This window comes from Scylla paramamosain, chromosome 32, assembly GCF_035594125.1.
Source record: "Scylla paramamosain isolate STU-SP2022 chromosome 32, ASM3559412v1, whole genome shotgun sequence".
Classification (NCBI taxonomy): domain Eukaryota; kingdom Metazoa; phylum Arthropoda; class Malacostraca; order Decapoda; family Portunidae; genus Scylla; species Scylla paramamosain.
This window is the reverse complement of record NC_087182.1, coordinates 16,554,881-16,577,380: the sequence shown is the minus strand read 5'-3', so window position 1 is coordinate 16,577,380 and position 22,500 is coordinate 16,554,881. Positions and strand designations below refer to the sequence as shown.

Sequence of the window (22,500 nt, the reverse complement as noted above, 5' to 3'; positions counted from 1 at the left end):
CTCCTCTTCCTCCTCCTTCGATACCTAAACAATCCCTCCATTTCTTTATAGCTGGATAATTTCACTTCCCCTCCTACTCCTCCTCTTCTTCCTCCTCCTCCTGTTCCCCACCCAAACAATCCTTCTCCCCCTCTCCCCTTTGGTCGTAACCTTGGCAACCACAAGACCTTCTCACGCGCTCGCTCTCGTCTCGGAGTCTCTAAAGTTTCACACAATGGAGACTACAGGACGAAGTGACGCCCGTGTTTTTTGTACATGAAACTCACCGAAAGAGAGAAATTCCTAAGGTGTTGTTTGTCCTTAACTTGGAGTGTCCAGAGAGAGAGAGAGAGAGAGAGAGAGAGAGAGAGAGAGAGAGAGAGAGAGAGAGAGAGAGAGAGAGAGAGAGAGAGAGAGAGAGAGAGAGAGAGACTATGGTAAAGGTTTCTCGGAAGTCTATCACTTCATTCTTTCTTCTTTTCCTTCCTTCCCCCCCACCCACCTCCTCCTAGTCCTCCTCCTTCGTCAGTCACACAAAGGAACACGCAAAGGAAGAACAAACAGCAGCATACCTATTGGCCCTCACGAGCCTTGAATGAGGGACAGTCAAGGCGTGTCAGAAAATATATGTTTTCTAGGTAATAAGGGACGTTGGGTACTCTCTCTCTCTCTCTCTCTCTCTCTCTCTCTCTCTCTCTCTCTCTCTCTCTCTCTCTCTCTCTCTCTCTCTCTCTCTCTCTCTCAGTACCGTTTGGGCGCGGCCTCGACAATATGGCAGAGACTTGAGCGCGATTCTAAGTCATTACCCAACCGTGCTTCCTCTCTCTCTCTCTCTCTCTCTCTCTCTCTCTCTCTCTCTCTCTCTCTCTCTCTCTCTCTCTCTCTGCCTACCTCTGCACGCGCCATATCCATCTGTCTGCCTCTCTGTCTCTCAGGCTGGCTGATTCTCTCTCTCTCTCTCTCTCTCTCTCTCTCTCTCTCTCTCTCTCTCTCTCTCTCTCTCTCTCTCTCGCACTACACATCTACAACTACAGTCTCCCTCACTTTCTCTTTCTCCCTTCCTCTTTCTTTCCTCTCTCCTCCCTCCCCTCTTATCTGTTTTTACACACATACGTACACCTCCACCTGTCCCTTATTATTGAGTTCCTGCCTGCTTACAACATTCGCTCTCGCATCACGTTCCTCACCCTCTACTCATATCCTCCCTCATCCTCCCATTCCCACCCTTCCTCCCTTCCTTCCTTCCTTCCTCCCTTGTTCACTCACTCCACCTCTTGCCTCTAAAACCATCACCATCATTGTTACCATCGTTTCAATAGACATCACTACTTCTTCCTTCTGATTGTTTAATTATTTTTAGTAATCGATGTTTTTTTTTTTTCTTAAGTAACGTCAAGATTTGGTTTGGTGCGTGTGTTCAGTTATTCTTTTCTTCTGTCATTCCTTGGCTGGTGTTCTTTCAAGTTCTGGTATTTCAAAGGTCAAAGGTCAGGTTCCCATGCACTTCTTCCACAACGACGGCGCAGAATCCACTTGAAATTACCAGTGGAATCATGAAAACACCTTTAGAAATCCGTGTTACTTTCAATCTGGAGTCTTCTAAATGTAAAAGACCATAGGACGCCCACGTTGATGGCGCAGGGCTTAAACCAATGCAGTCACGAAAACAGCTCTGATAAATTTACGAGCTTATGTTAAAAGTAGACCATAAGACCCCCAACGCAAAGAATACGGACTACTTAGCTCTTCCTTTACGCAATTGTACCTTTGGGAACCTCAGTGGCCTTCGCTCTTTGTCACTCCCTGCATCTGTGTAACTACGGCTGTCTCACGCATTCCTTTCTACGCCACCGCATCACCACCATCACCGCCGCCACCACCGCCGCCGCCTCCATCACGGTCTGCTGAGGTGTGCGCTTCGCTTCTCCCTCCACCACTCGATTTTCCCGTTCTTGCCTCTCAGTTCAGTGTATTGTTTAGTTCTCACCACCGGAGCGGGGATATCTGCAGGTGCCGTGGTTTGCGTGTGTTGTTCCTCATTCCGCGTTTACTGGTGCTGGTTTTATCCCCGGCGTGGGCGTCTGCGGTGAAGACGTAAGGTAGAGATTGACTTTACTTTCTTTTTAAAACTTTTCTTTATCAAGTGTGAATCCGTAATGTTTCGTTCCATCCTCATTACCAACCATGGGGATTTTGTTTACGTCACTTGTTACGTACACCACCACCACCACCACGACCACCACCACCACCACCACCACTTACCAATCCATCTATCCATCTCTCTATCTATCTATTCAAAGAAAACACTAAGCACAATGCGAACGAATGCATTATGAAAGCAGTACATTACTCCACTAAAGATAATGACTCTTGCACACACTAAGGAACCTTCATTCGACCCGTATATCCGCATCTGCCCTTCACGCCTGCGCAGAACAGAGACACCAGTATATAAGTACATCACTACATGAGACACCTTGCTTTCACTTGCTTGTCGGCGTGTTTAGGAACAGTGCGTCTCTCCTTGACCCGCTGCCGCCACTGTAGACCCCCCCGGAGGTACACAAAGGAACACCAAGGAAGGACAAGCAACAGCAGCACACGTGTTGGTCCTGTGGCAGTGTTGTGATGGTGCATAGAAGCGTGTTGTTGTTGTTCTTTTGTTTTGGTCACGTGTTAATTATTACTGTCTCTTATGTTGTGCCTCTCTGGCTCTACAAGATAACCTAGACCTTCAGAGCCCCTGTATTCTCTCTCTCTCTCTCTCTCTCTCTCTCTCTCTCTCTCTCTCTCTCTCTCTCTCTCTCTCTCTCTCTCTCTCTCTCTGGGCCAGGGTCTTATTTCTGTCTTTTGTTTGCCGCGTAGAAAGGAAGCTCCGTCCGTGCCACTTCCTCATTTCAGCTCATTATTATCATTGTTCCAGCAAGGCTTTATAAGAATTCCCCACTGCAACGTATTTTTACTCTCCTGGCCCCGTGTCTGAGTCGCTTTGTTCTCTAATTAGGAAAGATTTCAAGGGACACGAAGATCTCAGGCTCTTTTAACTTCTTTTTTTTTTTTTTTGCTATTAATGTTGATCCTTGTTATATATTTTTTCAATCATGGGGTGGTTTTGTATTTCTAAGTATTTTGCCGTTTTGTTTGTCACTATTTTAGCAAACTCTAGTGAAGGTTATTGGGTTTATCAAGTGTGGTAATTCTCTCTCTCTCTCTCTCTCTCTCTCTCTCTCTCTCTCTCTCTCTCTCTCTCTCTCTCTCTCTCTGATGCGGCTCCTGTTTGTTCCTTTTTTGTGTTCATTTATGTTCCTTTACTTCAGTTTATTCTTCATTTGTGTTTCTTTATGGTCCTTTATTTATTTGTTCTTTTTCGGTGTTCCTTTGTGTTCCTTTACTTATTTGATTTTTTTTTGTGTTCTTTTATGTTTTCTTTACTTCTCAATTTGTTCTTCCTTTTCTGTAGCTTTTCTTTTTTACTTATTTGTCCTTCCTTTGTGTTCCTTTAGGTTTGTTCTTCCCAATGTGTAGTTTTTTTTTTATCTATTATTCAATTTATTTACTTTTTTATACTTCTCTGTTCTTCCTTTGTGTTCCCTTGCGTTTGTTTCCTCTTCTTTAAGCGGTGATATTTTCCGCCACACTGATGCCGCCGCCACAGTAACACCACGCAACACTAAGCCTCACATTAACCACGATACCGCAAAATCTAACGCCACACTTAAGAAACACTCGCCTTTTTTTCCTTCCCCTCTTTCCTCTCCCACTTTTTTTTTTTCCTCTTCTCTCATTCCTTCTTTTTTTTCCCGCCAGTATTCCCGCAGGTGGTGTTGATAGATTATGATTTTCCTCTTTCCTCTTCCTTCTTTTTTCCTCTTTTTCCTCCTTTTCCTATTAAAACGCCACCCGGAGACGTCCTGTAGAATTGGCTCTGAGCGAGTGACTTTACGCTATTCTCCTCCTCCTCCTCCTCCTCCTCCTCCTCCTCCTCCTCCTCCTCCTCCTCCTCCTCCTCCTCCTCCTCTTTTTATTCTTCCGTCAAGTGGTTGTTTATATTTAAAGCGTTAGTACCTCAAGTGATGCTAATCTCTCTCTCTCTCTCTCTCTCTCTCTCTCTCTCTCTCTCTCTCTCTCTCTCTCTCTCTCTCTCTCTCTCTCTCTCTCTCTCTCTCTCTCAACAATGCTCCTTAACTTATTACCTGAAATGGAACGGACACACACACACACACACACACACACACACACACACACACACACACACACACACACACACACACACACACACACACACACACACACACACACACACACACACACACACACACACACACACACACACACACACACCAAAAGAAGAAAAAATAAGAAAAAACTTATTTCCTTCGCCACATATAAACACACACACACACACACACACACACACACCTCTGATTTTTCATATGTGTTTTACTGCATCTTTTTTTTTCCTTTAATATTTATGGTATGTTGTGCTTCTTTACAGTGTGTCGGACAGCAGCAGCAGCAGCAGCAGCAGCATCACCAAAGGCCAGACAGCATGGCGTGTGCCCTACGGACAGTAATAGCCTGCGGGATTGTTCTGGCAGTTATTGATATTGTAAGTAATTTCATGAAGTTTTGATGTTATGTTGTTAATTTAAGATATTAGGTGTTAGGTGCCCATGTTCAGTACGAGGTGAAAGACGTGGGCAATTGCTTGTTATGAGAGACAAGATCAAGGTTTCTGGTAAAAATAATCTATAAGTTCTTTCTCGTGCAATCCAGACTATGTAATATAAAAAAAAATTCTTGACGCCACCAAATAATTAAAAAAAAAAAAAAACACTCCTCTCTTTCTTTTATTGGATCAAGAACAGCAATTACGGTTCCCACAGGATACCATCACTAAGTAACAACACAGCGCGAAGAGATCATTGCAGTCAGAGGATTTAAAACAGACTAAAACGTTACTAGTTAAATCATTTGAATCAACAGCACATTAAAAGCTTCCCCCACAGTCATGCTCTCTCACAAGCCTCCCTTCCTTCCACCATCTCTCCCTCACAGTGACCTTATTGTTAGTGTCAGATGAAGTTTGCTATTGTCTTGTAATGAATATATAATGTGGGGTATTAATTAATTGGGCCAAATAACTAATAGACCTTTCACGTGCATTATTGACAGCTTACATTGCCACACAGCTAAAAAGATTCACATACGAGTTTACTAATGCGTATGACTTCACTTATTCCCTTATTTATAAATTAATTAAATAAGTAAACAGTCTTCTCACAGTCCTTGAACCCACTACCCCCATGATCTCCTGCCCCATTGCCCTTTGCCCTCATACCCCATCATCCCCTCACCCCCTAACTCATCTCCCTCGCATGTTTCCCTCCTATTATCACCCCCAAGCCTCCCACAGTAATGCCGCTCCCTGCTCTACCCCAAGGCAAGGATCTCACACCCTTTACTGAAATTAATGATCCTGTTTCTTAGGTTAGGATTAAGTTGTATGTTCGTTTGTTTGTTTGTTTTTTTTTTTTGCATAGTCTCGTAGAATATGTGGTTTGGTGTTTGTTATTTCTTTGTGTTCCTTTGTGTGCTCCTTAATTCTTTCTATTCCTAACTCTCTCTCTCTCTCTCTCTCTCTCTCTCTCTCTCTCTCTCTCTCTCTCTCTCTCTCTCTCACTCTCATCACCCCTACCTTCCCCTATGGTCAAATTACTCATTATCCTCCCTCTCTCTCTCTCTCTCTCTCTCTCTCTCTCTCTCTCTCTCTCTCTCTCTCTCTCTCTCTCTCTCTCTCTCTCTCTCTCCTTCCTTTACATTCATAATAACTCCTTTCTCATTATTCTTCTCAAGTCTTATCACCACCTCCTCCTCTTCCTCCTTCTCCTCCTCTTTCTCCTCCTCCTCCTCCTCCTCCTCTTCACCTCTCCACAAACTCTCCATTCCCTCCATTAATTCCGGACTAACTGACTGACTAACTCCCTCCCTCTCTCTCTCTCTCCCTTACAGCTGCACGGGTTGACAACGCTGGGCTTCTACGGCTACAGGTTCTTCTCCTACTTCTTCTTCCTTTGCTCTCAGAGTACAACGATACAGAAGTGCTACGATGAGAAATACTTCTACGAGCAATGTAAGTGTTGAAAGGGTTAGGTTAGATTAGGTTGTGGTATTTTAAGTTTGTTTGTGTGTCACCTTGTTTCCGTCTTTGTGTCTCTGTTTGTCTGTTTATCTGTTTTGTTTGTCTATCTGTTTGTCTGTCTGTTTGTCTATCTGTTTTCTCTCTCTCTCTCTCTCTCTCTCTCTCTCTCTCTCTCTCTCTCTCTCTCTCTCTCTCTCTCTCTCTCTCTCTCTCTCTCTCTCTCTGACCCCTTTGACTGTTGAGTGGCCATAAAATTCCCTCTCTCTCTCTCTCTCTCTCTCTCTCTCTCTCTCTCTCTCTCTCTCTCTCTCTCTCTCTCTCTCTCTCTCTCTCTCTCTCTCTCTCTATTATATTGCTTTTTCTCTCTTTAGATTAATTTTTCTTATATTTTACTTGGAGTACTGAGTGTGATGAGTGACTTTTTTTCTTTTTTAGTTCTTTTGCAACTTTCTTTCGCTCAGATGTGTGCTTGAACTAAATGCCCAGCTAGATTCTTGTTTTGTCTGTCTGTCTGTCTGTGTGTCTAAGTCTCTTGTGTGTGTGTGTGTGTGTGTGTGTGTGTGTGTGTGTGTGTGTGTGTGTGTGTGTGTGTGTGTGTGTGTGTGTGTGTGTGTGTGTGTGTGTGTTCAGTACAGAGGAAAAATAGTGTTGATTTGATAACGTGTTTTTAAATTAGTTATTTTTACAAGATGTTTCCTTTTTTTTTTATTAACTGTTCTTTTAATTTTCATTTTCTCACTACTTCATGTCCTCGTCCTTCTCGTGTTTTCTTTATTCTGTCTTTCCCTTTCTTGTTCATATTTCGTGTTATTTTTGTGTCTTTTTTATCATGATTATTAATGTTATCTCACTTCCTTTCACCAATTCTTTACTTTGTCCATATTCTTCAATTATTCTCAATGCATTTTACTTTTTATCACTTTTATTTTCTTAATTTTTTATCTCTATTTCTTCTCTTAGCATCATACCTACTCCTTCAAATAAATATATTCATCACTATCTTCTCTTTCTCTGCTCATTTCTTCTCTTCCTGTGTGTTGTGTGTTGTTTTTCAATCTTCACCCTTTCCCTTGTCATTTTTTTTCTGCTTCTGATTACATTTTTAAGATCTCTACTTCCACAATTTTACCCATTACTGCCCATCTAACATCTCATCAATCCATTTACGCATCCTTGTTCGTTAATTAGCTTCATAATACTCAACTTTCACCATTCATATTTCCTTCACATTACTTCTATTGCTTGTCTTCCCATTATACAAATTTATATTTCACTAACTTCGCCTGTTACTTCATTACAACGTATGTCTCGCTTCCTTCACCGCGTCCTTGTTCGTGGAATCTATTTCATTACGACTTCCACTTAAGAGTCATCGCAGTTAAGTTGCTGTAATGAGACCTATTTGCGTTTCCTCCCTGCAGTGTTTGAGTGGAGGACTTACTACGGCTTCGGGGAGGCCACTGTCACTCTCCTGTTTTCCATCATATACATCATTGCCCTCGTAAAGGTGAGTACACACATATTCGTTTGTATTATTTTATTGGTCTCTGCAAAATACACAACTATGAACACAAAGGTACGATATTAAAGTGTCAAGGGTGGTGATGGTGTTGGTTCATCACAAAAAAACTAGCATTGTATTTAGGTGTGTTGGAATAAAATATTACTACTTGTATAGGTAATCTAAATGAACATAAGAGGCATACATACATACATACATACATACATACATACATACAAACATACATACATACACATACGACTCTCACTCTTCTTATCCTGATCTAAGAAAATAACAATAATAAGCTGATAAAAACACTTGCGGTACGTGCTCTTCTCTCTATTCGTTTCACTGATTTTGCCTAGTAATACATACATACATACATACATACATACATACATACATACATACATACACTGCTCTTATTCTTGTTATCCTAATCCGTAAACAAAAGAATCGTAGGGGATAAAGGTGATGATGAAAATTATACTTGTCTTACTCCTCCTCCTCCTCCTCCTCCTCCTCCTCCTCCTCCTCCTCCTCCTCCAGCATCCCACACTTCCTCCTCCCCCAGAAAAAAAAAAAAAAAGTGTTTCATCATATATATAAAAAAAAATATCTAAAAAAAACTCAATAACAGACATTCACATCATTGCCTTCATAACCCAGAGGATGCTGCGGGGGAAGGGGCTTGGAGGGGTCTTGGGGGGAGTACCACAGGGGAAGGAGTGGGGTGCTGTTCTGTTTCCCCCTGTGTTTTTAAGCCAACCCGGATCTAATGACGGGAAGCAGTAGTTTGAGGGGAGTTAGGTTAGGTCGTCTGCACTTTGATCCCGAACAAGGAGAGGCTGGGAAGGTGGTGGGCTTGTGAATATTATCATTAACATTATCTGCCATGTTGTTAAGTGGTGTTGTTCATTTGTTGTTGGTGTCTTGATAAATTTAGAGGGGAGGTGAGTAGATGGGTGGGTGGGTCTCTCTCTCTCTCTCTCTCTCTCTCTCTCTCTCTCTCTCTCTCTCTCTCTCTCTCTCTCTCTCTCTCTCTCTCTCTCTCTCTCTCTCTCTCTCTCTCTCTCTCTCGCTGCTCATCTTTTTACGATTCTATTTACTTTCGTGTTCCGCTGCAAGTGGCTGAGGCGAGACTGATTATCCTTCCCTTTCCTCTTTTCTATCTCTTATTAGGCCAAGCTCAAGTAGAAAGGGCTCCATCTCCCTCTCTCTCCCTCTCTCTCTCTCTCTCTCTCTCTCTCTCTCTCTCTCTCTCTCTCTCTCTCTCTCTCTCTCTCTCTCTCTCTCTCTCTCGCTCGCTCCACTTAGCCAGGTGATTCAAGGCAGGTGGTGCAAGTTGTTACCTCACTGACTGACGCCACCTTTGCATTGCTTTGAGGTATTCAGGACACGTGACGCCTCCAATTAAATACTCCCTGTTACTTGTTATCTGTGATTTGCTAGCTGGCCAATTATCTCAACGCCTCACTCCCTCTCCACTCTCTCCTCCTCCTCCTCCTCCTCCTCCTCCTCCTCCTCCTCCTCCTCTTCTTCCTCTTTCTCATATGTGTGTCACGTTAACTGGTTTATGTATATTTTTTTCTTTTATTTATTTCCTAAGGTGTTATATATTTGCTTATATTTAACTCTCTCTCTCTCTCTCTCTCTCTCTCTCTCTCTCTCTCTCTCTCTCTCTCTCTCTCTCTCTCTCTCTCTCTCTCTCTCTCTCTCTTGTTTATTCTCCCCAATACAGTATTTAGCCTAACTGTTGCGGCTATTTCTTAATCAGTTGACGAGTTTCTATCCATATCTAATAGTTTTTTTCCTTGCCCTAACCTAACCTAACTAATGTTTGTCACCATACCTGAAGGCTACTCTTCCCTGTCCTAACTTAACCTAACCTAGCTCATGTCTAAACCATATCTAATAGCTTTTCTAACCTAACCTAACCTAACTAGTGTCTCTATCCACATTTAATAACTATTTTTCACTGTCTTAAGTTCAACTAACCTAACTATTGTGTCTAACTACATCTGATAGCTATTCTTCCATGTCCTCGCCTAATAGTGTCTCTATCCACATCTAATTGCTAATCTCCTCACCCCGTGCAGCATCTGTCCTGCCTGTCCTGGATGTGGATCTTCAAGGCCGTCACCGTAATGGGAGTGAACGTGTACTACATCAGCAAGTGGATGGTGCGCATGGACACCCTTCATCTCCCCAAGGAGAACGAGGTAAGCACAAACTATTTTTTATTTTATAGGGACTGCCACGTATAGGCCTGATGGCTTCTTGCAGCTTCCCTTATGTTCTCATACAATTCACAGCACTAAAAGCAATGCATGGAGTGTTTTTAAGCATTTACAAGAAAAAAAGAGGCTAGAAAGGATAGATTTTGCAATTTCTGGGTAGTATAACGTTTGAAAGTGACTGCAGGACAAGAAAAGAGGCCTTAGAATTATCAGTGATTAAGGAAATATACGTCAAATAACAGTAAAAGGGTTAACCATTTACAAGAAAAGAAAAAAAAAAAAAAAGAGTAGATTTTGCAAATTCTAGCCTTTTCCAAATCTGGAGGTACAAACAAGAAAAGTGTCTTAGAGTGGTTAACAATTAAGGAAACATGTCAAATAGGAATCAAAGGGTTAATACTTCTTCCTTTCTTCTTTCCCTTCGTTTCTTTTTTCTTTTTTTCCCTCTTTCGCTGTTTCTCTAGAGTGAATGTTGGCGCCGTGTACTGAGCGAGTCTCCTGTTGTTTCTGTCCCTTAAATCTTCCCTTGTGACTCGCATCCCTCCTTCGCCAGCGCTACAGCAGTTCTTCTCCTCCATCCCACTCTCTGTCTTCCCCTCGATCCTCCTTCCTATACTTCCCTTTACCCTCCCGCGTTTAACATAACACACACACACGCATACAAATATATAAAGATGCGCATTTTTCACTTTTTTTTTTAGTGTTTATTTAAATTCTCTTTGTACTTCTTTCCTCTTCCTACCACTAATCGTTCCTCTTCCTTCTTCTTCTACTATTACTACTTCTCTCCTCCAACAACAATTACTACCACTGTCATTACTATTATCTCTCTCCTCCTCCTCCTCCTTTTCCTCCTCTTCCACTTCCATCCTCCACACAAAGACACTCAAGGCCTCGCTCTAACTCTTCTCCCCCCCCCACCTTCCTCCTCTCAAAGCCTCACCTCAACTCTCCCACACTCACCGGACATAATACAAATTTGCCTTCATAAGATTTACTACGAGTTATGTGATATTTACTTACACACACACACACACACACACACACACACACACACACACACACACACACACACACACACACACACACACACACACACACACACACACACACACACACTCTTTCTCTCTCTCTCTCTCTCTCTCTCTCTCTCTCTCTCTCTCTCTCTCTCTCTCTCTCTCTCTCTCTCTCTCTCTCTCTCTCTCGAGGTTGACCTAACTCACGTAATGATATGAAATTTCTAGCACTGGAAATGAAAATGATAGAATGATTTTTTTTAGATGTGTTTTTATTTTCGTTACTTTTTGCAACGTGACATCCTTGAGTGAGGGAAAATATTCAATTCTCTCTCTCTCTCTCTCTCTCTCTCTCTCTCTCTCTCTCTCTCTCTCTCTCTCTCTCTCTCTCTCTCTCTCTGGCATAGGACTCAAAAGCTATAAAAAAACCTGCCTGTGTTTATAATCGTAATAATTCAAGTTTTCTTCCTTCGTTGCCTCCTTCAGGATTTCTTGAAGCTCTTCCTGTGGGTGAACATTGGCCTCACCATAGGGCAGCTCGCCATCACCCTCGCCTTCTGCGTCATCACCACCGTCTTCTGCTACGTGGTGAGTACTGGCGCTGTTTGTTTGTTATTGTTATTGTTGTTGTTGTTGTTGTTGTTGTTGTTGTTAGTGGTGGTGGTGGTGGTATTCTCTCTCTCTCTCTCTCTCTCTCTCTCTCTCTCTCTCTCTCTCTCTCTCTCTCTCTCTCTCTCTCTCTCTCTCTCTCTCTCTCTCTCTCTCTCATAGTTTTCTTTATCGTCATACTTAACAGACTGCTTCCTCCTCCTCCTCCTCCTCCTCCTCCTCCTCCTCCTCCTCCTCCTCCTCCTCCTCCTCCTCCTCCATCCTCAGTCACGGCTTTATCCTTACATTTGTTATGAATAAATTACTCCTCTTTATCTTCCTCTTCCTTCTCCTCCTCCTCTTCCTCGTTTATCACAAAGTCTTGTAAAGGCTAACTGGTCTATTTTGCTCCTCCATTGTGTTCGTTTATGCCCCCCTCTCCAACCACCACCACCACTATTACCACCACCACCTCTTCTTTCTCTCTCTTCATCAGATATAACAGGAAACTTGTCAGCCTCTCTCTAGCCTCCTCTTCTTCCTCTTTTTCCTTCTTCAGTAACCTAGGAATCTTGTCACTCTCTCTCTCTCTCTAACTGCATCTTCTTCAACTCCTCTTCCTCCTCCTTTCCCTTCTTCAAATATTAAATGGATCTTGTCGTCCTCTCTCCAAGCACCTCCTTCTCCTCCTATTCCTCCTCCTCCCTTCTTCAGTAGTCCAGGAACCTTATAACCTTTTCTCTAAACCTCCTCCTCCTCCTCCTCCTCCTCCTCCTCCTCCTCCTCTTCCCTTTTTCAGATACCCCAACAATCTAGTCACAGTCTAACCACCCCCTCCTTCTGCCCCTGCTTCAGGTGGCTCGTAAGCGCAGGGAGAGACGCCGTAGCCTCCGCAACCTCCACCCACGCAGCCCCAGGTTCAGGAATGGCAACCCCACTGCCCCGCCCCTGGACAGTTACGATGACAGCACCTCCTACTTGAACCAGGCCCTCGCTGACAGCACCAACAAGCTCCCCCTGCAGACGTCCTCTACGAGTATTGATAAGTCCGAGACACTCAAACACCAACCCACTGAAGTTTAAGGAGACACTCTTAGATGTTTTAATTTATCATTCAAATAATCTTTTTTTTTTTTCTTGTGGGGGATTATATTTGTTCTGTCCCCCTCTTTTGATGGTTTGTGCTAAGGGAATGTCTGTTTAGTATGAGAAGAGGAGTTTTTTTTTTTTTTTTTATCATTCATACTGTCTATTTTTTTTGTTTCTCTGTCTCCTCTTCTGATGGCTAATGAGATGTTGTTGTCTATCACGCGACAAGGAGTTTGCTAAATTAGTTAATCTATGCCATATGTTTCTCTCTTCTCTTTTTTTTTTTCTGTGTATTTTATTTTATTTTATTTTATTTTTCTTACGTGAGAAGAATGAAGGGGAGAAAGACGAGTGACCGCTTCAGTGCCACTACCAAAGATAGAAGTGAAAGTGTATAGTGACAGGCACTCACCAGAACCCTTCATTCACTCACCGACTCATAAACATCACATTCTTCCTCGTCTTCTCTTTTCCACTCGTGTAAAAGAAGAAAAACTCTCAAGAAGGCTTTATTCATTCACTCATTCATTCACTCATTTATACATCCACCCACCCATTCATTCATTCATTCATATACACCGCATTTCCTTTTTCCTTTTTCTCCTCTCTACACATGTGAAAGAAGAGGAGATCACAGCAACTCACAGCATCTACACACATTAGTTTTCTTCCTCCTCATCCTTCCTTTACTGTCTTCATACAAGTTCCCTCTCACACAGTAACCTTCAATCAGGACACAAAGCCTTCTAAATAAACAGGCCCAAGTCTTCCTCTGTTTTAGGGTTTGCTGTAGCCATCAACTGCCCATGTGACTAGTTTTAATTTGTGTGTCTCTGTTTACTCCCCACGCCTCCCTCGCTCTCAGGTATGGAAGGCAAGGGACGGCGTGGCTGGAAGGTTGTACTAGTGTCACCTCCTACTTTCTAGCTCTCGGGAGTGACAAAGAGATGTTTTAGTTTAGCGGGTGATACTTTACGAACCCCATTTTCAAACGATCTTGAAGAGTCTCTAGTGGAAGCTATTGGTGTCTTCAAGAGGATGTTCATGGTAGTTTAAAAATATTCTGCTATTCTTGAAAAAAAAAAATGACTCTGAAAATTCAAGTAATGATCTCCGTGTCCTTAGAAAACAGTAGTAATGAGAGGCTGAAATGTTTAAAAATACGAGTCTTCTCATCATGTGTTCTTGTGTTGCGCTCTCAGTGTTGCGGGGAGAGTCAGTCAGCTGGTGGTCTGAGTTTTAAAAATTTTACCTCCGCTAGTGTTTGTTTTGCTGGCAACGCGGAAAAAGGGAGGAAAATGCAGAGGTAAATAATTAATAGCTGGCTTGCCATTCGTCACGTGACTGGCGCTCTCTCCCAGTCACTCGTCCCTGTCTCGGCAAAACTTAGTAGGTCAGTAGCGCCGTGATTTCGCTGCCGGTGGGTTCTTACGTGTGTGGCATTGAAGGTAACAAGGAAAATTGCATGCAAGGTTCGGTCAGTTATCTCAAATTCTTCAAGATCAACACCGTACTTAACACACACACACACACACACACACACACACACACACACACACACACACTAACCTATCAGAATCGACATCCCTCTTAGCTTCTTTCAAAATTCTACCATGAACTAAGGCAGTGTTGTATAGGATGTATTGTTAAGTACAAGCCCGGCAGGTGAGTGGCTGCCCCGAGGCCCTCACCTGCCCGTCCCTTACCTGATTCACTAAAGGTTAACCAAAGCTCGGAGGATTACAGGATTTTGTATCGTTTTCTTATGAAAGACGAGACGCATTAAATATGTATATATATTTTTATAAGTATAGGAAAAGGAAAAAATACAAAGGATACATAAAAAGTGTTTAGCAGAGAGAGAGAGAGAGAGAGAGAGAGAGAGAGAGAGAGAGAGAGAGAGAGAGAGGCCAGTAGTGTACAAGACTAAACATTTGGTGAATTTATGCTAACAAATTAAGTTCTTTCTCTCTCTTTCACCAACTGTGCCTACTTGAATTCAAGGAAACCTAACCAAACCTAACCTAAGCTAACCACAAAGACAAACACCACTCACTCATCTCTGCTGTAACAAAACACACGTAACTTATAATGGCGAGGTGTGGAGGAGAAGAGAAGTGAAGTATCTTTCCCTTGTGAGAATGCTCGGTGCTAAGAGATGGCGCGCCCTTAACTGTATATACCATTGCTCACTCACCTATGTACAGTCTCCCCTCTGTAATTTTAATAACAGAAAACGAGGTGACCTTCTCTCTTCCCTGGGGGCACTACGCTAACTTGTACGTATGCATGTGTATGTAAGTGTGTGTGTTTATATTAATTTATAATGTCTTTTTATATACGAGTACCATTATGTGTGTCTTGAAATATACTGAGTCTCGTAAGAGTTTATACAAATCTAATGTGATGTAATAAAAAATGATTAAATAATATATCATCTATTCTTTACCTTACTGAATATTGAAAAGTGCGCATGTCTATGTGGATACACGGTTCACACACACACACACACACACACACACACACACACACACACACACACACACACACCTAAGTACAATGTCAGGTAAGAAAAAATAGCAGCACTTTCTTTTCACACCCCAAGGTTAAGTAAGCACTGTCATTATCAACAACAACAACAACAACAACAACAACAATCATCTGAGTCCACCACGAGTTTCATTTCTCTTCCTCTTTCCTTCTTTTTCATTCATTCATTCACTTACTCCTCCTCGTCAGCACTTCCTGTTCCATTTCCAAAACAATTTACTCTAGTTCTTGTCAAGTATCAAATAAACAAAATTATATAAACAAAAACAAGAGTAAAGCAAACAAATAACTAGAAAACAACTTATTTACATGTTTTCAATTCTTAACCAGTTCTTTTTTTTTCTTCTTTTCTTCTTTTGTTTCTTCTTCATGTTTCTATACACGTGCTTGTTCGTGGTCAAAGATGAATCACCTCAAGGGTCAAAGGGGAAATGACATCACGCAAGGGCAAGAATGTGAGGTACACGTGGAGAAGGAGGAGGAGGAGGAGGAGGAGGAGATGAAAATAATGGAAGTGAAGGTGATGGTGGTTGTGAAAAGTCACGTGGGGGGAATGCAAGGTCATCTCTCTCTCTCTCTCTCTCTCTCTCTCTCTCTCTCTCTCTCTCTCTCTCTCTCTCTAAGCGAAGATAATACCAAAAATAATAACCTCTAATGTACAAAACCTTTTCTCCTACCTTTCCTTCCTCCTCCTCCCCCTCCTCCTCCTCCTCCTCCCCCTCTTCCTCCTCCTCTTCCTCCTCCTCCTCCTCCTCTTCCTAAGTACGTCGCATCAGGACAATCATCAGGGCGTCCTCTTTCGGCGACACACAGACGCCTGGCAGGGAGGCAGGAAGTAAGGGCGGGGACTGACTCTTGCGTCACCCCTCCTGCCTGACGTCACGTGGTTTTTTGAGAATACCCGTAGCTAGTCCCTACTCCTACCTTCCTGATTCCGGTTCTTAGGGGTGTCGTGGTGGTGGTAGTAGTAGTAGTAGTAGTAGTAGTAGTAGTAGTAGTAGTAGTAGTAGTAGTAGTAGTAGTAGTAGTAGTAGTAGTAGTAGTTGTTGTTGTTGTTGTAGCAGTAATAGAGATGGTAGTGAGATGATTGTAGTAGTAGTAGTAGTAGTAGTAGTAGTAGTAGTAGTTGCTGTTGTTGTAGCAGAGGTGGTAGTGATAAATGATAGGTGATAGTAGTAGTAGTAGTAGTAGTAGTATCTGTTGTTATTGTTATTGTCATTTTAAGTGTACCAACCGTAGCAACAGCAGTACCTAACCTACACTACTAGTCACGTCCCAGCACCCTAAATCTAATCGAAAAGACCACAGCGTTTGAGAAGGACATGAAAAAGGGGCCTTCACCCTTCCCAATGTGTCTTTTTAACCCTTTCAATACTAGACAAATATCCATCTACAGCCTTTTAGACACATATACTACAACCACTTAAATTATTTTGTAGCCAGAAAAAGAATAAATAATCCCCTACACTTTTTATTTTCTTTCTGTAACCATTCAAACCTTTCCTTACTGTGCTCTCATTGTTAAGAAAGGAAGAAAGCAGTGAGAGCGAAAGGGTTAAAGGTAGAGGCTTCCCCGACCTTCTCCACCCATCTCTGCTCGCTGCCAGTCCATGCCATCCCAGCTAGACTTATCTCTCGTCTGGTAGATAATTAATAACCCCCTAAAAAAAAAAAAAACCTAAAAAAAAAACTGCTCTCATGCCACACAGCAACAGAAACTCAACAAAACTTGCCCCAATGATAGAGAGAGAGAGAGAGAGAGAGAGAGAGAGAGAGAGAGAGAGAGAGAGAGAGAGAGAGAGAGAGAGAGAGAGCAAAACCATGAAACAGACTTAACTAAAGTGAATATGCCTCTTTGGTTGTGATGGAGGCGTTAGTGTCCTTTTCTTGGAACACAGTGTTACTATAACCGTCCCGAGTGTCCGGATGTGTTGGCATTTCATCAATGTTACGACCCATAGGATGTTGCAATTCCTCATTCATTCATTCATTCATCATGCGGCGAAATATTTTAGTCACCGGATGAAAGGAAGCTACATTTTCTTTTAAGCTCGTGAATCAACCTCGCTATTATTATCAGTTCATTCTCAGAAGTTCAGATTCATTCATTCCTAGTCATTTTTTTTTCTTTCTTTTTAGTCTCTGGAAATATACTACGTTTTCTATGAAGTCTTTTTTTTCTCTCTCTCTCTCTCTCTCTCTATTGCGTAAGAGAGACATTCCTGAAGAGGCTGCCGTGCTTCCTTAACGCGTCATTCCTAATAAGGGGTACTTGATACAGTCCTGCTCAATTTTATCCCATTCTCCCACACACAGCTATCAGTAGTGGTGGTGGTGGTGGTGGTGATGGTGGTGGTGGTGGTGGTGATGGTGGTGAGTGAAGGCGAAGAATCATCCACTGTTCCCTCTTGCAATAAACATTCTCTCTCTCTCTCTCTCTCTCTCTCTCTCTCTCTCTCTCTCTCTCTCTCTCTCTCTCTCTCTCTCTCTCTCTCTCTCTCTCTCATTGGCCTTATCTAGCTGTCACTTCATATAAAGGCGCATTTTCACATTAACGTAACTTAATTCTGACTCATGAAATACAAAGGAGAGAGAGAGAGAGAGAGAGAGAGAGAGAGAGAGAGAGAGAGAGAGAGAGAGAGAGAGAGAGAGAGAGAGAGAGAGAGAGAGAGAGAGAGAGAGAGAGTCCAAAACCCTTCTTTTATCATCCTGTCTCCATCTTCCTTTCCTTCTTTCTTCCATTATTCCTTCCGTCCATCCTTTCCCTCTCAAATAGAGTGGTAGATGAGTGGAACGGACTCATTAATCATGTAGTTAGTGCCAGGACACTAGAGAGCTTTAAGAGAAGATTAGACAAGTGTATGGATGGGGATAACAGATGGAAATAGGTAGGAGTGTTTCATACAGGGACTGCCACGTGTAAGCCTGGTCGCTTCTTGCAGCTTCCCTTATTTCTTATGTTCTTATGTTCGTTCCCTTCCCTCTGTTCTTTAATTAAATAAGCAAATTCCTCTTTCAATTATTCTTCAATATATAATTATAATAATAATAATAATGATAATAATAATAATAATAATAATAATAATAATAATAATAATAATAATAAAAATAATAATAATAACAATGAAAAAAAAGCTGAGGATGCATATAAAACAATAACAAACAAACAAACACACACACACACACACACACACACACACACACACACACATACACGAGGTTTTGACAGGAAATGGAGACATTTTAGTTTAGAGAGAGAGAGAGAGAGAGAGAGAGAGAGAGAGAGAGAGAGAGAGAGAGAGAGAGAGAGAGAGAGAGAGAGAGAGAGAGAAATTATCAAGGTTGGTTTTGGTTATAAAAACACACACACACACACACACACACACACACACACACACACACACACACACACACACACACACACACACACACACACACACACACACACGGGCATGTAGTGGTTTTATAGGGATCATTTTTACTTCACTTTAAGTTAATTGTAAAATTGTAACATTAATTTCAAATGATAATAATAATAATAATAATAACAATAATAATAATAATAATAATAATAATAATAATAATAATAATAGTGGAATTATTATTTCATTATTATCATTGCTGCTTTGTTATTATTATTATTATTATTATTATTATTAGTAGTAGTAGTAGTAGTAGTAGTAGTAGTAGTAGTAGTAGTAGTAGTAGTAGTAGTAGTAGTAGTACCACCGCCATTATAATTGAACGAACGCAATTATAATCACCATTAATACCACCATCACAAATATCTCTCTCTCTCTCTCTCTCTCTCTCTCTCTCTCTCTCTCTCTCTCTCTCTCTCTCTCTCTCTCTCTCTCTCTCTCTCTCCTCTCGTACACTAACTCCTAACGAACTCTTAATACAAGGAGCTTCGTCACTTGGGTGCTTAACACAGACTGCATTACAAGGTCATTTCTTTGCTAGTTCGCGCCAATTAACACATCCTTAGCCGCAGAGTTTGGCCTCGTGGCAGCAGGACTGGTAGTAATAGTAGTAGTAATATATGAATGTAATATAAGAAGGCTTACTGTTCCCTTTCCAGCCTCACTGTTCCCTCCCCAGCCTCAATGTTTCCTTTTCAGCCACACTGTTTCCTCCCCAGCCTCAGTGTTCCCTTCCCAGCCTCACCGTTTCCTCCCTAGCCTTACTGTTCCCTCCCCAGCCTCACTGTTCCCTCCCCAGCCTCACTGTTCCCTTTCCAGCCTCACTGTTCCCTCCCCAGCCTCAATGTTTCCTTTTCAGCCTCACTGTTTCCTCCCCCGCCTCAGTGTTCCCTTCCCAGCCTCACCGTTTCCTCCCTAGCCTTACTGTTTCCTCCCCAGGCTCATTGTTCCCTCCCCAGCCTCACTGTTCCCTCCCCAGCCTCATTGTTCCCTTCCCAGCCTCACCGTTTCCTCCCTAGTCTTACTGTTCCCTCCCCAGCCTCACTGTTCCCTTTCCAGCTTCACTGTTCCCTCCCCAGCCTCAGTGTTCCCTTCCCATCCTTTCTGATGCTTCCCAGCCTCATTAATCCTTTCCTAACCTTGGTGTTCTCTTCCAAAACCCAACTTTTTTTCCTCAGATTTCCCCTGCAACCAGTCATTCGCCTCGACTACAAGATGGTGGGGCTTGTAGTCACATCAAGTTACCGAGATGATGTTTGGAGGGAAGCATTAGCACGTCCCTGGAGAGTTGTGTGCTGTACTGGTGTGGGGATTACAATATATGGTTTGTCCAACATATAGCAATCCTTAGGTAAATTCAAAATAAATCAATGTACACAAACAAAAGCGCATACAATCTAAGCCTGGGTATGAAAGAAATAATAACTCATAATAAGGTTAACTGTGATAAGACACGACACTGGTCAAAAAGCGGTGATGGCTGTGCACTTTTAGATTAAAAATAACAAACAACAGTCAGGAATACAGGAGTCCAGAGGCGATGAATTTAGGACATCAACAAAGGACCAAAGGAACAAGCATGTCAAGGGACGTTCTGGACAAGGAGACCGCGAGGTGTTGAAGTCTTGCAGGCGACGACGAAGAAACGACGTAGTGCTGCAGACGTCGACGTGAAGCTGCAGAAGTTCATGACATGACAGCAGGAACAGTGCAGACATGGTTTGTAGTAGTACGCACTGCAGCAGGCACTGGAGGAAGACGGCAGGAACCAGTCGTTAAGTGGAACAGGAGGCACTCACCGGGTCTGTTGAAACGCCGCAGCAGGAGGCAAAAAGGCCAGCCTGACTGCAGAAGTCAAAGAAAAAGAAGCAAGGGCTTTTGTGTGATGGCGCGAAACAAAGGTTCTGTAGGGCCACGTGCGCACATGGGCGAGGAGAGGCTGGAGACAAAACTTCAGTGGCACGACGCATATCTTGTGAAGTTGGTGAACACAGCTTCCGTGACCACGTAAGACAGGCAGGATCAGGAACAGGACGTGGAGAACAAAGGCAAGCTTGAGCCAACGCAACGGAGCTTGAAGCAGGAAAAAGGCAACCGTATGTTTGTTGTAATATGGTGAAACAAGCAAACCAGTCTCTTTTAAGGGATCGTATCTCACCGCTGCCACCAAATGTATAGACTGACCACTTAAGTACAGTGGTAGCTAACGAGCGTCAAGTCAGTCAGCCAGACTGTCAGGTCCTGACAGACTGACTTTGGTAGCTTCATGTAGCGCCGCGAGTCACGAGCGGGCAAGGCAGTGACCAGGTGCACAGGGCTACCATACGCTGCCACTCATAGCAAAATAAAGCCACGAACAGACAATAAATAGGAAAATAAGGTACAAGTAGACTTTAAGGATAGGAGCAATAGCATATAAATAAAATCATATAAGATCAAAATATAATAAGAGGAGGGCCAGCCTATGTGTAGGAAACAACACTGACTACAGATTATCTATCACCATGAGCAATACAAACACTTCAACAGTTTATTGCAACTCCCTAATTGCTTTAAGCTATTTAACACTTATCAGAAGTGTGGCGCGTTTGAAGTTGTGGAGTGGGTTAAGTTTATGCGTTTGACTAATGAAAAAAGGATCGATATTAAAGGAAAGGAAAAAAAAAAAGTTCGTGCCAAAGCATACTAAATAAAAAATAAATAAATAAAATAAGAAAGAAAAGACGCGTTGTTTACAGGAACAATTTAAGTTTAAACTTTCACAGATAAAAAAAAAAAATAAAATAAATAAAAATAACATACATAAAATAAACAAAACAAACAGTCAGGTCAAGCCTACACAAAGCTGCCCCTCACAATACAACACTCACCACTCACTGCCAGATGCGCGATGACCTTGCGACGCAGACGATATTGTGAAGATAAACAAAAAAAAAAAAAAAAGTCTGCACATATACTCTTCACAGTGTCATTAGAGGCTGGGAGGCAACACAGGGAGGGCTTGTGTAGGTCTTGAGGGCGTGTAGATATTGAGAGCGTGGAGAGGAGGAGGAGAAGAGGGTGAAGAAAAGAGGACAAGGAGAGATTGACTGACTAACTGATTGAATGATAGACTGACTGAGTGAATGATTGAGTGACTGAATGATTGATGGCGCAGGAAAAGCAGAGGAGAAGGAAACAGAGGGACAGGAGGAAGAAAACAGGTCGCCACTCGTTCCCGTCACAATAATCGCCTCGCCAAGCCAGTATCACCGTCACTAGCATAGCCAAGCCTCGTCACAGTCATTAGGAAACACTCAGGCGTCATTGTATCACTACCAAGTCACGCCAGACACCACAATATCGTCACGGTCACTGAAATACTGTCCTCCGCCACCGCCTGACAGGAGCGCCCACTGGAAAACAACACAAATGACGAATGGCGGGACTTTTAAATTTTGAAGAATACAGATTTCTTATCTCGCTTTCCCGGCATATTATTGCTTCAAAAAACGTTTCCATAATTACATTCTTACCATTTAAACGAATATTTTATTTAAGTAAGATGCAATTAAGAATTTATGTTAACAATAAAACGCCAGCCGCGTATGAAAGAAAACGGGTGTCAACAAACCATATCTGCGTCATACTGTGTAAATTTTTATTAACTGGTTAATTGCATTGCTTTGACTTAGAGAGAGAGAGAGAGAGAGAGAGAGAGAGAGAGAGAGAGAGAGAGAGAGAGAGAGAGAGAGAGAGAGAGAGAGAGAGAGAGAGTACAAACATTATTAGACCCAGCCAGCACCACCACCACCATTACGACTTCACAACCACGATCACCAACACTCTTAACTGTTATATCTTACGTCTCATAGTGACTCTTGTCTGGATTTAATTACTAGGAGGATTCTATGCCTTATCTCTACAAAAAAAAAAAAAAAATACAATATGAACTCTCTTTCCATCATTTTTTTTTTTTTTATCTCCTACTCGT

The 22,500-nt window shown here is 42.4% G+C and overlaps 2 protein-coding genes across 2 annotated transcripts in view; one reads left to right on the top strand and one right to left on the bottom strand.

Annotated features, from left to right (window-relative positions):
- LOC135089280 (uncharacterized) overlaps positions 1-14,987 on the top strand; it is a 19,806-nt gene extending 4,819 nt beyond the window's left edge. Inside the window, exons 2-7 of the mRNA XM_063984763.1 lie at positions 4,475-4,588; positions 5,992-6,112; positions 7,543-7,628; positions 9,722-9,844; positions 11,365-11,466; positions 12,322-14,987. Of these exons, the coding sequence (XP_063840833.1) occupies positions 4,529-4,588; positions 5,992-6,112; positions 7,543-7,628; positions 9,722-9,844; positions 11,365-11,466; positions 12,322-12,549 (720 nt within the window). The 5' untranslated portion in view covers positions 4,475-4,528 and the 3' untranslated portion in view covers positions 12,550-14,987. The remainder of the gene's footprint in view (positions 1-4,474; positions 4,589-5,991; positions 6,113-7,542; positions 7,629-9,721; positions 9,845-11,364; positions 11,467-12,321) is intronic.
- Positions 1-21,872, bottom strand: part of LOC135089281 (uncharacterized) — an 89,836-nt gene extending 67,964 nt beyond the window's left edge. Inside the window, exon 1 of the mRNA XM_063984766.1 lies at positions 21,398-21,872. Within this exon, the coding sequence (XP_063840836.1) occupies positions 21,398-21,480 (83 nt within the window). The 5' untranslated portion in view covers positions 21,481-21,872. The remainder of the gene's footprint in view (positions 1-21,397) is intronic.
- Between the last annotated feature and the right edge of the window lie 628 nt (positions 21,873-22,500).